A 15,724-nucleotide genomic window follows, 5' to 3' on the forward strand; every position below is an offset into this window, starting at 1 on the left:
TCAGCGCTTCTCCAACCTAAGGTTGCTAAAACTAACATTGCAGATGCCCACAAAGGGAATGGACATATATGTACCAATGCAGACTTCCATGCAAACGCAGGCTGAGTACAGTAAAAGCGCGTTCATGGAAATGCGGTTCTTGCCGACCTGCAGAAATACACATATATGCCTGTTAGGAGGCGTATCTTTTCCACCTGCTAGAGGGCATGTACAAATACATCCTGATGATGATGACATGGCTAAACATACAGTATGTTGCTGATGTGGAGCTGGATGCATCTCAAGATGTGCATTGTTCTGCAAATTTTACATTGTCTTTTTATTAATGCCTATATTTCGATCAACTTTAAATCAGCCCCCAAATGTTATTTCTTCCACAAGTTACCATCATGTTGGACTATTGAATATAACTAACATCCGCAATGGTGGTCCTAGTCATATCGCTGCCTGTGAGGCCAACTGAACAGCACTCCTATCATCCTTTATGCAAACTACTATAAACAGCTGTAATGTGTAATGTGCTCTCTAAAATACATATATGGTGACGTTAACCATTACTAAATCTACCAACGAAATAAAAAGAAACCATTAATTATGTTTAAACCATAATTAATTCCCTAGATTTAATTTCCCAGCTGTTCTGCCTGAGGCACCTGCCTCAGTATATGATCGATGTTCATGAGACATATATGTATATTTACTTTCTGATTAAAAAAATGTATATTAACAATCTCTACCTTTGAAAATATACAGTATAGGTACATATTTGAGATGTTATTATTATCATTATTATTATTATTATTACTATTATTACTATTATTATTATTGTTTAAAATATATACATTTTTTGAAGCAAGAATACGTAAGTAGTATAATACTTAGTGAATGTTCAAAGCAATAAATAAGTCAAAGGGAAAAAGTAATATGATCAAATAAATGTCTTTGGCAGATTTTTCAGTTTTGATTTTCAAAAATGTATCAATATGTAAGTGACATTAAACCAACACTAATACCATTAAGAGACAAATTGTTTATATAAACTGCATTATCTTTTTTTTTATTACACTACTGCCATTTTATGGCACAGGATCAACAGTTAATTATCACAAATTGCGGTGTGGCATCATAATGAATTTATCATAATATATAGTCACATTTATGACAAATAATATACTAAAGAGAACAAATGAAAACACTGTAAAATGTGGATTCCTCATGCTTCAATCTAGTGGCACATGCCATGTGGTTTATTGTAAGTTTTTGTTGCTGGTTTGGACATACACCAGAGGCATCACTGTATCTGCCAGACTACTCAAAAGAACAAAAAACAAAAAAACTAGTTTAAGGACACAGAAAGTGAGTAATTATAGAGTTTCTTTTTAAATACTAAAGGCATCTGTATCTTTTCAACCCTTAATATTTTTACTAAAATCAGATAGAGCCATGATTTGTTTAAATATGTCCACAATATGTTTGTTAAAGTCTAAAGACAATTCCCTTTTAACACCACAGTCACATCAGTGAGTTTATATGTTTAGTGATAATAATGTGCAGTCTTAGTCAAATTCCTGGCTACTGTCACTTGTGCTTTCAGAAGAACTGTGTCTGTGAGATTTTGAATGGTGGCGACTACCACCATGCTTGACAAACCGTTGTCTGTGCCCACTGTTATATTTGACATTTCTTCCAGTGTTGCACATTTTCAGGGGTTCTTTTTTATTCATGTGAGACTTTTCGGGTTTTTTATTACTTTTATTCTTATTTGTTGAAACTGTTTTTGTTGCTTTTGCGCTCCACGTGCTGGTAGGTTTCACTGTATTTTCCTCTCCAGCTGCATATCCATCAGTACCAGGCTTGTTTCCATTGGAATACAAAAATGTATTACGTGTTGTAAGTTGTGTCAGAGGATTTTCTATGTATATGGATGAGTTTCCACACAGTCCATCAGTGCATCCAAGGGTGCTATTCAATTCATCATCTTTAGAGGGAAAATCTATATTTGGGTCTTGTATGTCTGCATCACTGTCATTGTAGGCTGGAATGTCAATAAGTATGCTTCCTTCTTTATTATAATAACTGTCAATATTACTGTGTCCATTAGTCCTCTCCACATCTCGGTTGTGTGTCGTTTCTTCTTGACTTCCTTCTGTGACGTTAGATCCTACAACACTGTCTTCATAGATGGCGGCATCATTCTGTACAACAGTTACTTGGCCATTTATGGTGTCGGAATTCAAGTCAGGCATGTGAATGGTGTTCTGGGTACTAATCGTTGGCTTTTCTGAAAATGTTGATAAAATCATTTTCTGTGTGTCTTCTGAGGTTTCATTGATTAAATTGCTCTGCATGTCAGACATTTTATTGTTCCCATATGTATTAGAAGGCGTATTTGTTTCTGTAATTACGTCCTTGTATTGTTCTCCATCGCCTGAATTTGTAAGTGAATTTTCTTCACCTTTCAAACCATTCTTCATAGTTGTGTATTCAACATATTTATCGCTCACCTAGATTATATGAAACACAAAATACTGTCAAGACTAAAATGCTTTCATAGATGAAGGATCAAAAATACCATACACAGATTAGTCACAACATTAAAAATATAGCAAAAAAGAACATAGAATTGCGCAGAGGTACCTAATTGAGCATTTATTATGGATGTAACAAAAGTAAATATGATAAATACATCGGAGCAACAAAAAAGCACAAATCATATATCATGCAATATTAATATCTATAGGAACTAGCCCCTCATAAACATGTAGAAGGGACTAAAACATTAATTCAAAAGAAAAGAATCCACATGACCTCAATTAAATTAGTATTAAAAAATAGAGCATTGAATAGGTATAAAAAAATATAACCAGCTGGTAAAATACAATATTAGAATTAGAATAATCTCCTTACCATAAATAGATTACTCACTCTGCTCGTTGTCAAGAGGACATTCACCTTCTGCTGGCTGTATTTACGGAATCACTCTATTCCCTGGAGGTATGTGGATCTAACTTTAACATTAGCCCCTGAAGCGGTTAGAAGCCATATCCCCGTTGGCAATTTGAGACACCCGTTGTGGATATATATTCGGGGACTTCACTATATACAAGCGGCAGTTGCGGTAAGAAGTTCCACTAATTATTTCTTTATTCGATAAGTTGATTGTATGTCTATACACCAGTGGAAATAACCATTTGATCTAATTGTGAATGAATCTCAAGACCAGTGTATACAAAGAACATTTCTTTTTCATGTACATGTATCTTTCCGAATCATTATCAGGATATCCTTCTTTTTTCAACATGCATTATCCAAAATTCTAATATTGTATTTTACCAGCTGGTTATATTTTTTATACCTATTCAAGGCTCTATATTTTAATACTAATTTAATTGAGGTCATGTAGATTCTTTTCTTTTGAATCAATGTTTTAGTCCCTTCTACATGTTTATGAGGGGCTAGTTCCTATAGATATTCATATTGCATGATATATGATTTGTGTTTTTTTATTGCTCCGATGTATTTATCATATTTACTTTTGTTACATCCATAATAAATGCTCAATTAGGTACTTCTGCGCAACTCTATGTTCTTTTATGTTATATTGTTATGGAGGTTTTACACTGCCTTCTTTTTTGAGGTGCTGCTTTTGATACCCAGGAGAAATTGTTTTAATTTAGATGTATATGTCTCTCATTAGTGCCAGAGATTAAGTTTTGTTGTACAACATTAAAAATACTGACAAGTGAAGTGAATAACATTGATTATCTCGTTACAATGGCACCTGTTAAGCAGTGGGATAACCGGTGAACCGGCGACAAGGTCATGTATGCCTAAGGTTAATTGATGCCGGTGGGGAACGAAGGCTAGCCCATCTGGTCCAATCTCACTGAGACCTACTGTAACACAAATTGTTGAACACGTTGATGCTGGCCATGATCAAAAGGTAACAGAACACACAGTGCATCAGAGCTTGCTGTTATGGTGCTGCGTAACTGCAGACCAGTCAGAGTGCCCATACTGACTCCTGTCGGTATGGGCAAAAGTGCCTACAATGGGCACATGAAGACAAGAACAGGAACATCTAGCAATGGTAGAAGGTGGCCTGGTCTGATGAATCACATTTTCTTTTGCATCATTTGGATGGCCGGGTGCGTGTGCATCGTTTACCTCGGGAAGAGATGGCACCACAATTCACTATGAGAAGAAGGCAAGCTGGCGGAGACAGTGTGATGCTCTGGGAAATGTTCTGCTGGAAAACCTCGGATTCTGGCATTCAAGTACCCCCTACCTAAACATTGTTGCAAACCACATACACCGCTTCATGGCGATGATATTCCCTGATGACAGTGGCCTCTTTCAGCAGGATAATGCTCCCTGCCACAATGCAAACATTGTTCAGAAATGGTTTAAAGAAACATTATAAAGAGTTGAAGGTGTTGATTTGGCCCCCAAATTCCCCAGATCTCAATCCAATTAAGCATCTGTGGGATGCGCTGGAAAAACAAGTAAGAGCCATGGAGGCCCCACCTTGCAACTTACAGAATTTAAAGGATCTGCTGCTAACGTCTTGGTGCCAGATACCACAGGACTCCTTCAGAGGTCTTGTGGAGTCCATGCCTCGACAGATCAGAACTGATTTGGCAGCACGAGGGGAACCTACACAATATCAGGCTGGTGGAATTAATAGTGTGGCTGATTGGTGTAAGTTATATATAGATAATACAGTTTAGTGATTAATTCCATAGAAGCTTCAAGCTTTCAGTACACAAAGATAACTTCTTCAGGCAAGGTTTCTATGAAAAACCTTTGATGAGAGGCTGCGTCTGTTCAATAGAACAAACTTTCATATTAACAGAAATAGTTGTAACTCCTATACAGACCAAGGAAACCATAAGGTATCATTGGTTTTGAATGGTTGGTGCCAGCCATTCATTTAACCAGTGAAGGTGGGTAATCTAACTTAATCATATGGAGTATATACAATTACAAATGTACGGCAAAATGGCATAGGACACGATTATGGGAGAGTTCCACATATGTTTATTCAGTTGTGTTTTGCTACTTAAAACCTGTTCTGTTGTAAAGCTCCTTGTGATGTGGGTCTATCTCACCTCACAAATGCAGCCAGCAGTATATACTGTCCACTGCAAAAATACTTGTGACTAAAATAAAAATAATGGTAAGGCTAACACCTTTTCATGATTTACTGAAACATGGGTGTTGGACTAGAATTCTATCCTAGTCATATGGCATTACGGTACCACTTGTTAGATATAGATAGCAACTATATGTATTTTCAAACATACGAGTACCCTTGTTGTTATGAGCAAAAAATCACAAACAACCCAGAATTTTGAGCTTTTTAAGCAGCTCAAAATTCCCACCAGTAGAATCCAGCCCTGCAGGGTTACTCCAATTTCATATAGGATGCTATTTAATCCCAAATACTTAGGGAATGGAGATGGGAGGAGAGAGCTGTCATACCCTCGTGGTTTTCTCAATTAATATTTAAAATACTAAGCAGCATTCATCCTTAGGTGGGCTACATACTTAATGCAGCTTACACCATAACCATAACAATTTACCTTAGTTTCTTCAAATATTGGTGGAAACTCATACACAAACACATTTATACCATGCTTGGGATCACGGCCTTTGTAAATTAGCTAGAGAAAGCAGGAAGAAAGGAAACAATTGTTACTTAAAAAGAAAAACAGCCACAAAATCTAATACAAGAATTGTATTGTTCATTTGAAAAAAAGCCACTATAAAGCTTTTTCTTAATTGATTAGGCAAAATGTGGCATTACAGACAGAGCTGACGGAACATGGTAAGCGGGTTAAGCAAAGCGGGGGCGCAATGCCGGAGAGGCGCTTCCCCGCCTGCCTTACCCGCTGTCCACCTACCCTGCTACAGAAAAAAAAATCACTTGCTCCGGCGCCCTCCTCTGTGCTCCCTGCTCACTGATAGTATCAGGGCGTGATGTCATCAAGCCCCGACACTTTCACTGAGGAGCCGCACAGAGGAGGGCACCAAAGAGATGAAGACAGAAGAGAAAGAGAAGAGGAGAGGAAATGACCATAGCAAGGTAAGTAAAACAGAGGGTTGAAAATGCAGGGAGGGGGGAAAGTGAAAATCATACTTGCCAACTCTCCCGGAATGTCCGGGAGAATCCCGGATTCTGGGTGGGGGACTCCCGGGAGAGTATGGTAGCCTCCCGCATCAGCCAAATTCCTAGTGAACTGGGCAGAATTATCCCAAATGCCGCGATTCTCCGGAAATCTCATTTGAGCCCGCCCCTTACTGTAAAATGACGCATTTGCGTCATTACGTCATGGGGTGGGGCCAAAATGACATGATTTGCTGAGCCCTGCTCCCCGCACACCCACCTTCCCCAGCAGCTCCCAGACGCCGACTGCAAGAAGTTGGTAAGTATGGTGAAAATGCAGGCTGGCGAGGGTGAGAGAAACTGAAAATGTGAAAATGCAGGGTGGGGGGGGGTAGTGTGAAAATGCAGGTGGGGAGAGTGTGTAAATACAGGGGGGGCAGTGAGGAACTGCAGGGGGAGGGAAACTGAAAATGCAGGGTTGGGGGAAACTGAAAATGCAGGGGGAAGGCTGTGTGAAATTGCAGGGGGGGCTGTGTGGAAATGCAGGGGGGGGGGACTGTGATAATGCAGAGGGGAGGAACAATGTAACGACGGAGGGCACAGTGTGATGAAGGGGCCATTTTTTTTCTCTTCTATACTTCTCACCAAATTAATTATTGCTAAAAATGTCAAATTTTATTGCAAAGAATATTCTTCATTTAGATTATTCATATAACAATAAATATACGCTTTTTAATGTACTTATTTGTATTCTATCTTTATGAAAGTTCATAATATGATTTGTATTTAATGAAGCATTACTGAATGAACAAATAATTTATTAAAGAGGAGGGCACAAATTTATTTTTTGCAGGGGGGCGCCAGACATGCTAGTACAGGCCCTGATTACAGAGTATTTTGTGTTGATCAATGGTATTGGTTGCAATTGGGAATTTTACAAAGAGGTTTCCATATGCTTGATTTTGGAATAGGGCAAAAAAAAAAAAGAAACCTTGCTGCCATAAGCCTGCAACAGGTACATTTTTTTAGACAAATTGTGAAAATGGTTGTAAGTTGAATTTCACCTTTGCAACAATTAAACCAATCTAAAAATGTTGACAATGACAAAACTGATTGTATTACTTTACAATGAATTATAATTTAAATAAAAGGAAAAAGCTAAACAGGGCTAATAATTTCTGATGCATTTTTACTGTACTATTATTTCACTTGCCCATTCCTGGTAATGGTAGTGCAGGCAGGAGCAGAGCCCAGGCAGAAACAGTCTTCCACCATGTTCCGCGCAGTGGAAGCGCTGAGCAGCTGCTATGCCAAGTCTCTCCATCTGCCACCTGACTACTTCAAAACCAATCAGGAACAGAGCTGTCATATGAGTCTACTCCTGCTGCATTGTGGGAGATGTAGTTTGTTTTTTCCCTACCTTACAAACAGCTGATGCTTTGGCTGCATAAACAGATAGGAGCCAGGTGAGACCAAGGAAAAGACACATAGAGGTAAATGTATCATAGTGCGGGTTGTACAAGTCGCCGGAAATCGGCGAGATGACAGCTTAAATTTAAAGCGGCGCTGCCTTGTAAAGGGAAGTTTCCCTTTACAAGGCAGCACCGCTTTAAATTTAAGCTGTCATCTCGCCGATTTCCAGCGACTTGTACAACCCACACTATGATACATTTACCCCATAGAGTGCTTTTTTCGATGATGTACCTATATACCACATCATTTGAGCATGCAGAGGAGAGGAAAGGGGCAGCAGGAAAACCTCCCTAAGTGCGAGTCTATGTATATATTCCTGAATAAATCTACCTTTATTGCAAGATGTAAAGCTTATGGCTTTGCACTTTGTTTAGTCTTACCCATTCCACTGCAGCTTTGTTAATATGCTGTGTACATTTTTCTTGCCCGTCCATCACATACAACTATACCTAAGGTATGTACCCTTGGGAGAACCTGATTAACACCTCATGAGGCCCTAGTCAAGATACTGGTTAGGGTCCTCTTCTGCCCCTGATTGTCAAAAAATACACCTAAAATAGTTTAGAGTAAGCCAGCCCACAATCTGCAACATGTCCAGAGCCAAGGAAGCATTTGACTCAAGCTGTGGATTTACAATGCCACAGAGTAATACAAGTAGGAAAAAATAAATCTCCTGTTACAGCTCGTGGATATTGACATAAGCTTCCAGAACAGGTGACAGGTTTCCTGTAGAGCAAGTTGCGTTCACAGGTACTCAGATACCCCCAGGTCTTAACTCTTAGTGTATTGGAAGCTTATATCCAATACTGTAGCAGGTAGATTGGAGGCAATAGCCAAGACGGAAGCAGATGGTCAGGAGTAGGCAGGGATCAGGGGTCTGCAGCAGGCAAAGTAGTCAGGAACAGGCCAAAGGGTCAGTGTTGTCAGGAGCAGGAATATCCAAACAACAAAGACAGAGGTCAGCACAATCAGAGTACAAGCAGGGTCCAGAAACAAGCCAGGGCCCACAACAGGAGTCAATCAGGAATTTGGCAGAGTATGCACAGGAAAACACACACACACACACATATATATATATATATATATATATATATATATATATATATATATATATATATACTATATACACACACCTGTGGTTGTCCGGCACAACAGGGCTTTCTGTTTTCAACATCGGGAGGAGGCTGTGTCTGTAAGTACAAAGCAAATATACTATTACAGTTAGACTGTGGTACAGTATTGTATAGCGGTAGAACATGTTGTTTCTTTGCTTTATTCTTTACATCTGTTAAAGTCAGTACTGTAAGTAAATGAGTAATTACATAAGCCTTCTCTAAATAGCTTTACATACATATATAACAGCTGACATTATACCAAGAGAATACAGGATTATTCTCCACCCAATTGTTGGAAGAGACATGTAAATCTTTCAGTAAATGCTGATGTGACCAGCTAAGCATACACAACTGCCATCTTATCAGCAAGGCCACATCCTAAGATGTAAAACTCATAAGAACCAACTGACAGCTGTTTCAATCTTTTTATCTTTTATGAATGTAAAATATGGAACAATTCAGTGGCGGAACTACCATTGGTGCAGCAGGTGCAGTGCACCGGGCCCATGGAGATAATGGGCCCCGCTGCATGCAGATGCAGAGCGTGGGGGCCCCGGTTCCCTCCTCCCTGCATTCCTGCACCTGCGCCCCCAGTTTGCTAGTTCCGCCTCTGAAAACAATGGCTTTTATATATAACATACACTGCAAAAAAAACAAATTTGTATCTAATTAGAAATAAAGGTTTATATGCAGAATACCAGATAATAAAGCTTGCAAATTGTGGCTGTAATGCTAGACTCTGACAGATGTCAGACACAGTCAGCCTTATGCAGGTCCCCTGAATGTCCTAAAGTTATTTGTAAATATAATAAATTAGCCTGTGACCCAATTTGGGAGTTACAGGTTTTTATGAGAAATTCTGGATGCCCCACTACTGCAGATAAATATAATCAATTCTGACTGTCATTGGGTGACCTTTTGCTGTGGTTAATCTCCTTGGAGCACATCATGTATGTTATTTTTGGCCAATAGAATGGGGATACAAACCAAAGTGGAAAATTTTAACAAATCAATCCGTGAGTAAGGACAGGAGGATGATCCAGCTCTACATTTCTACAAAGAACAAAAATTACTTTTATAGCCACATGTGCAACTGAAAGAGACTCCAATTGCAGTGCAGGGTCACATTTTCAAATATATCAAAGCTTCTAAGCACATAATTGGAATTACAGTGAACATTTATGTACTTTGGTGACATCACTGTTATACGTCTACTGTATATCTAAATAAGTATTACAAAACTTGCATTGTACAATATATAACAAGCTTTGCAGCACTAATCACATGACACCTTTCCACAAGGAATTAGAAAATAGATTACCACATCTACACCGGCCAGCGGAAAGTGTGGTGGGGAGGGAGCAGGGGCAAATAGGGTCAGCGTCAGGGGAGGGTTGGCATTATTTAGCCCGGGGGGCAAGTCTCGACTCAGCAGCCTATTTTAATGGGAAAATAAATGCAGATAGCCCAGTGACCCTGCTCAATGTAGCTCACTATGGGACTGGCCCTGGGGGGCTGCCCCCTGACCCTCAGCCCAGCCAGCCACTAGTCGGCACCATGCTATTGAGGCGCTCCAATCATCCACCAGCCCACCATCTTACTTAGGGTGAAGGAGTATTTGAGGAGCACTCAGATCTCCCACTGGACTGCCTGCCCTCCACTATAGTGGTAGGCTGTTATACATGAGGAGCCCGCCAACCAGCTTCTCCTCCTCTGTAGAAGTCAGGGAGTCTGGCAATCACCAGGATGCTCTGCCCACTGCCTCCTCCCATCTGCGCTCCCGCCAACTCGCCCAGATTTATTTTGTGAGGGTGAAGATGGAGCAGAGAAGTAGTCTGGAAGAGCAAGGTAAGTTTCACACACTGTAAATTTACACAGTTGCATTTGAGAAAACAGTGCTCTATTTTTTATTTTATATCTTACAATGTACAGAGAGTGATGAAAGTGAGGCAGTTAACTGTACAAATAATTATCTATTTTATTTATTTTATAAACTGCTACTATTGTAGCTATGGTGAATTTGGTCAGATTTAGGTCCGTGATTGGCAATAGGAGACCCTAGGGCCATATTCTAAGGCTTCACCAGCAGCTTCATCTCCTTCCTGCTTTATTGTAAATATTGTCACATTTGTTTGATGTAGTTTGTAATACTTAGTTAAAATTGCTGATATAGTATTACATATATGTGTCTCATTCTTTGATTACATTTATTGTTCTACCTTGTTCCTGGGATTAGGGGTAATGTGCTTCCTCTGAAGCTTAGAGAGTCCCCCATGCCGCCAAAGATGTGTATCAAGTTGCCCATTAATGGTTTGAGTGAACATGTAGTTTATATAAAAGAGATAGTAAATATTAATATAGGGAAGGGAGAAAATATAAGTGTCCAGTCATAATCTTTCCCTAACCTCCTTTGCTCCACTTCTATTTTATGTAAGAGTTTGAAAATATTAATATACAATATATCTCCTTATAATCTCACACAATCCAATTTACCACTTATATAAAGTATAAGCAATGGAGGATTTGGTAATATTATTAAGACATACTGTACGTTAATATTTTCAATCTCTTATGTAAATTACAAGGTATAAAGGAAGGTTTGGTCAGAGTATAAGTGAACAGATATAGTTTTGTGTCCTATGTATCATGTAAAAAGAATTGCTGTGGAGAGGTAGGTTTAGAGAATTGTGCACATTTTTTTTAATTGTATTACATATACTACCAGGAGAAGAGTTAAGTAGAAGTGGGGACAGTCAAGTGGAGTGGGAGAGGAGACAAATGAGAGAAAGAGAGAGACGGCACTGAAGACTGCTGTTTTTTGAGAGAAGATACAGTCTCCAATTGACAAGACAGGTGGATTCATATCCAGACATCCATAAACCATATGTATTTTCCTCCCAAAATGACAAATTTGACAAATTACTTGACCATGTAAGTGCAAAATTTGTGTTTATGCAAAGTGTCCTTGCTTTGTCCTCACAAAACAAATTAAAATCTAGTTGAAAACAATTATTTTCTTTGTTTTTATTACTCGTATAACAATATTATTATTATTATTTATTTATTTATTTATAAGGCGCCACAAGGTTTCCGCAGCGCTGTACAAAGTACAAACAATGGACAGTACAGGGAATAACAGTACAAAACTATAAACGAGTAGTACCAAGACTTCAGAGCAGGGCCATCTTAACAACATTATGGGCCCCCGGGCAAAGCAGTGCACCGGGGCCCCTATATATACATATATATATATATATAGATATAGATATAGTTATAGATGTATAGAGATACAGATATAGATATAGATATTTAGTGATAGATAGATGTACTTGCTCAGTGACCATTGAAGGCTTTTTTTGCAGGTTTTTTCTTTTGCAGGATTATTTTTTCTAATTAAGAGCCCTGCCTATGGGGCCCCCTTGCCCATGTGGCCCCCGGACACCTGCCCATCATGCCCAATGGAAAAGATGGCCCTGCTTCAGAGGCTCCAGGCAAGGCAAATATATTGAAGTAGTAGCAGAATTGAAGGTAGCGAGACAGCAAACAATAAATGTTTGCTGTTCAAAGTTTCTTCATTGCAGTTTATTGTTAATTAATAGATGAACAGAAGTATTGTATGAACAAATGTTAAATTATAAAAGAAGAGAGAGAGTCTTTCTAAAACTAAAGAGTTATAATTTATCATGTAAATCAATGATACCAAAGTTGATATTTCATATCTGATCTGGAGAGAGCTGCAGAGTATAACTCTGCATTCTAATGAACACATGTTGAACCGATTGTAGGAACAGCAATTAATAAACTGAAAATTGTCTTTGTTAATATAGCCAGCTGAAGCTTAGGTTGTAAGACTTTGCAGCAAAGGTAACATTGGGCAACTAGTACTAATCCCTTTATTTAAAAATAATGGTATCAGAAATGTAATTGGGAACTTTGTGCATATATAAAACATAGAGGTTTATTTAGTAACATGTTGCAAAGAGCAGAGCAGTTTTGTATTATTAGATTAACAAAAACTAATATCTGATAAACTGCTATGGATTATAGTACATTGTTGCTCTTTGCACCATGGTATTAAATAAAATTATTCCTTTATGTTTATTTGTTCTATATTGGACTGCTCATAAAACATATAAAACAATTGTATGCACTATACCTTACTATCTTCCAAGTGCTAGGACACCATTGTCGGTGAAGAATTATGCAATATCTCTGTCATATGATATAAAACTTCCAAATATAAAAACTGTAGGCAATGATTGTTTCTGTGCATTTATCCACCAAATTGACAGTTTGCATTTGATTAGTAAATTACAAAATCTAGTTATTTTGGTACAATACATATATACTTACTGGAAATGTATAGGCCTCAGAAATGATATATAGCCAGACAAGTATAAACTTCATTTTATATGTTACTGTGGACAAAACATAATCATTAGCATTTTTCAAGATGTTAAGAATTGCTCATTATTGCAATTTATCAATAAAATAACGCCAGGACAGCTTACAGATACTCTGTTGCCTCGGTGATACTGTCCTAGATCAGTAAGAAATAATGTGCAGCTTCGTCTGACCAGGCTCGGTAGAGTTGCACATGAATGAACTGGCTAATATATATTAAATAACCATTTAACATTGAAAAAGTTATCAAAGAATGAATAATTTTTTTTCAATCGTGCAATGATGATAACAGAACAAGTATTACAGTGGAACATGCAGAGTCACAATAATTATTAAGTAGGCTATCACATTTAAAAATCTAGAGGTAACCCTTTTGTATATTGGTTGAAGCAAGCAAAAACGTCAGCTTAAGTTCTTTTCATGCTTTGATAAATATGGGCCTGATTCATTAAGGTTCTTAAATGAAGAGGATTCTCATTTCAGTCTCCTGGACAAAACCATGTTACAATGGAAGGGGTGTAAATAAGTGTTCTGTTTTACACATAAGTTAAATACTGCCTGTTTTTTCATGTAACACACAAATATTTGATAGCTTATTTGTACACTGAAATTTAAAGTTGATATTTGTGTGTTACATGAAAAAACAGGCAGTATTTAACTTATGTGTAAAACAGAACACTTATTTACACCCCTTCCATTGTAACATGGTTTTGTCCAGGAGACTGAAATGAGAATCCTCTTCATTTAAGAACCTTAATGAATCAGGCCCTATGTCCCTAAGTGTTTACATTATTTGCTATATACAGGAAATAGGGTGTATAGCAGCCAAGGTTCTAAGGCTACTCTATATAGACGCACAAAACACTCATTTAGCAGCAGCATTAGACTTGAGTTAGGGCTTGGGCTAATATTAGGTCTACTGTTAAAACATGCAATTTAGAATGGGCTAATATTATCTCTATGTAGGGGTTAGACTTAAGGTTGATATATAGTTCTGTCTCTTCTTTTTTAGATATATATATTTTTTTATTTCACAAGACTTCAGGATAAGTTCCCACAATATCACCACACTCTTTCATCTCCTGAAACACTTTGTGCTGCTGTGTAAATTCCAATAAACTTAAAAGGGTACAGGTTGTTTCTGGAGTCCACGTAATTTACTATGTAATCAATAACATAATGCAGGCATTTATGAAAACTGTTGGAAAATTAAGTTTTGGACATTGCCACTGATCAGATGTTCGCTTTCATTTTGCAAACTGCACTAGAAAATAACAGAATCTAGTTGGCTGTTATGGGCACCATCTTTTTTCTAGTCCATTTATTGAATTTCATTCTTGTGCAAACAGAACGTATGCAGTATTGTTACATCCAAGCTTGTAAAATTTAACATGATTATCAAACAACACAAATGGCAATATCTCATGTACAAAACCGCACAGATTGAATTAAGTGACACATGACAGATCAACAAGTAAATAGTAGTTGATAAGATTATATTTTGACTTATATTAGTATTCTCTATTGTATATGCAAATTAATATAATAAAAATATTTGACTGTTTTTTTCTCACAAAAGCAATTTCAATGAAGAAATAAATTAACACCTATTAAATCTTCAAATTATATGACATCTAGAGAAAAAAACAAGTAAAATATATAATAAGTATTCTTTACCTGGCATCTATAAGCTTTTCAACCCCAGCTGAATTATTTCTAAACTGGTTGTCCTTTATTTCAGAAATTTAAACTTGGTGACAGCCAATCAGATATTTGTGCTCCAAAAACCTGTGACACCAACAACAGAAACTCGTGACTATATTACTGTAAACCTAAAATATTTCTGTGGTGAAAACAATTAAAAAATCATAATACCATATTGCGAATCAGATTGTTTTGTAGTCCAAGTGAAAGAAATGATTGGAATATTTTTAGATTTTAATTTTTGTGTTCTGTTGTTTACAAATGGTATGCTTTTTTCCTTTACGCATGAATTTTGGAGACACTGCATAACAAAATGAGCTGAAGACTACAAGAACTGCTAACCACAGTTATACATAGGGGAGCGCTTGTGGTTTACTTGAGAACACCACAGGAAACTGTGAAGCGCAATCAATAAATTACTATCTGTAATTAGGGTGGGAACATACTTTTAGACCAATCAATAGTGTGATTTCTGGTTATTTGCATATCATGAAGCATATTTCATTAATTAAAACTCTCAAGCATGTTGTAATATTTTCCTAATTAAAACAAGTTTCACGCTCATTCTCATAGAATTTCCGGACAATCTTAATTATAGTCTGGTATTTTAAGGGTACAAAGTGCTATAAAACACATGTGATGTGATCGTAAGTGGGAATTTTTTATTTTACTGGCAAAGTTTTGTCATAACAAGGGTAAACAGTGCCGGTTATAAACAATACATTTAGTAAATAAACCAGTTTTATTTTCTTCTGCCAAATTGTTCATCTGTAGGTCTGATGGTATATTTGCATCTGTCAATGATTAGTAGAGCTATGGTTTTCTATATAATGTAAATTAATATGTAGAGATTCCTGTGAAAAATAATATACTTGCGTCTTTACAGCGTCATGATCCCACACATTATATCAGCACAGAT

At 37.4% G+C, this 15,724-nt stretch overlaps 1 protein-coding gene across 2 annotated transcripts; it reads right to left on the minus strand.

Moving 5' to 3' along the window:
- Positions 1-1,015: 1,015 nt before the first annotated feature.
- LOC142143819 (uncharacterized) lies at positions 1,016-14,871 on the minus strand. Of its 2 annotated transcripts, XM_075201992.1 has the most exons (5): positions 14,779-14,871; positions 13,051-13,115; positions 8,716-8,772; positions 5,586-5,666; positions 1,016-2,504 (listed from the first exon to the last, which is right to left on the minus strand). In XM_075201992.1, the coding sequence occupies exons 1-5, from the start codon at positions 14,783-14,785 to the stop codon at positions 1,557-1,559; spliced, it is 1,158 nt and encodes a 385-aa protein (XP_075058093.1). In that variant the 5' UTR covers positions 14,786-14,871; the 3' UTR covers positions 1,016-1,556. The 2 variants fall into 2 exon arrangements, with proteins under 2 accessions (XP_075058093.1, XP_075058104.1); XM_075202003.1 differs by lacking the exon at positions 5,586-5,666 and having other exon boundaries at positions 14,779-14,870.
- Positions 14,872-15,724: the final 853 nt, after the last annotated feature.

Source organism: Mixophyes fleayi, chromosome 1 (assembly GCF_038048845.1).
Source record: "Mixophyes fleayi isolate aMixFle1 chromosome 1, aMixFle1.hap1, whole genome shotgun sequence".
NCBI classification, from domain to species: domain Eukaryota; kingdom Metazoa; phylum Chordata; class Amphibia; order Anura; family Limnodynastidae; genus Mixophyes; species Mixophyes fleayi.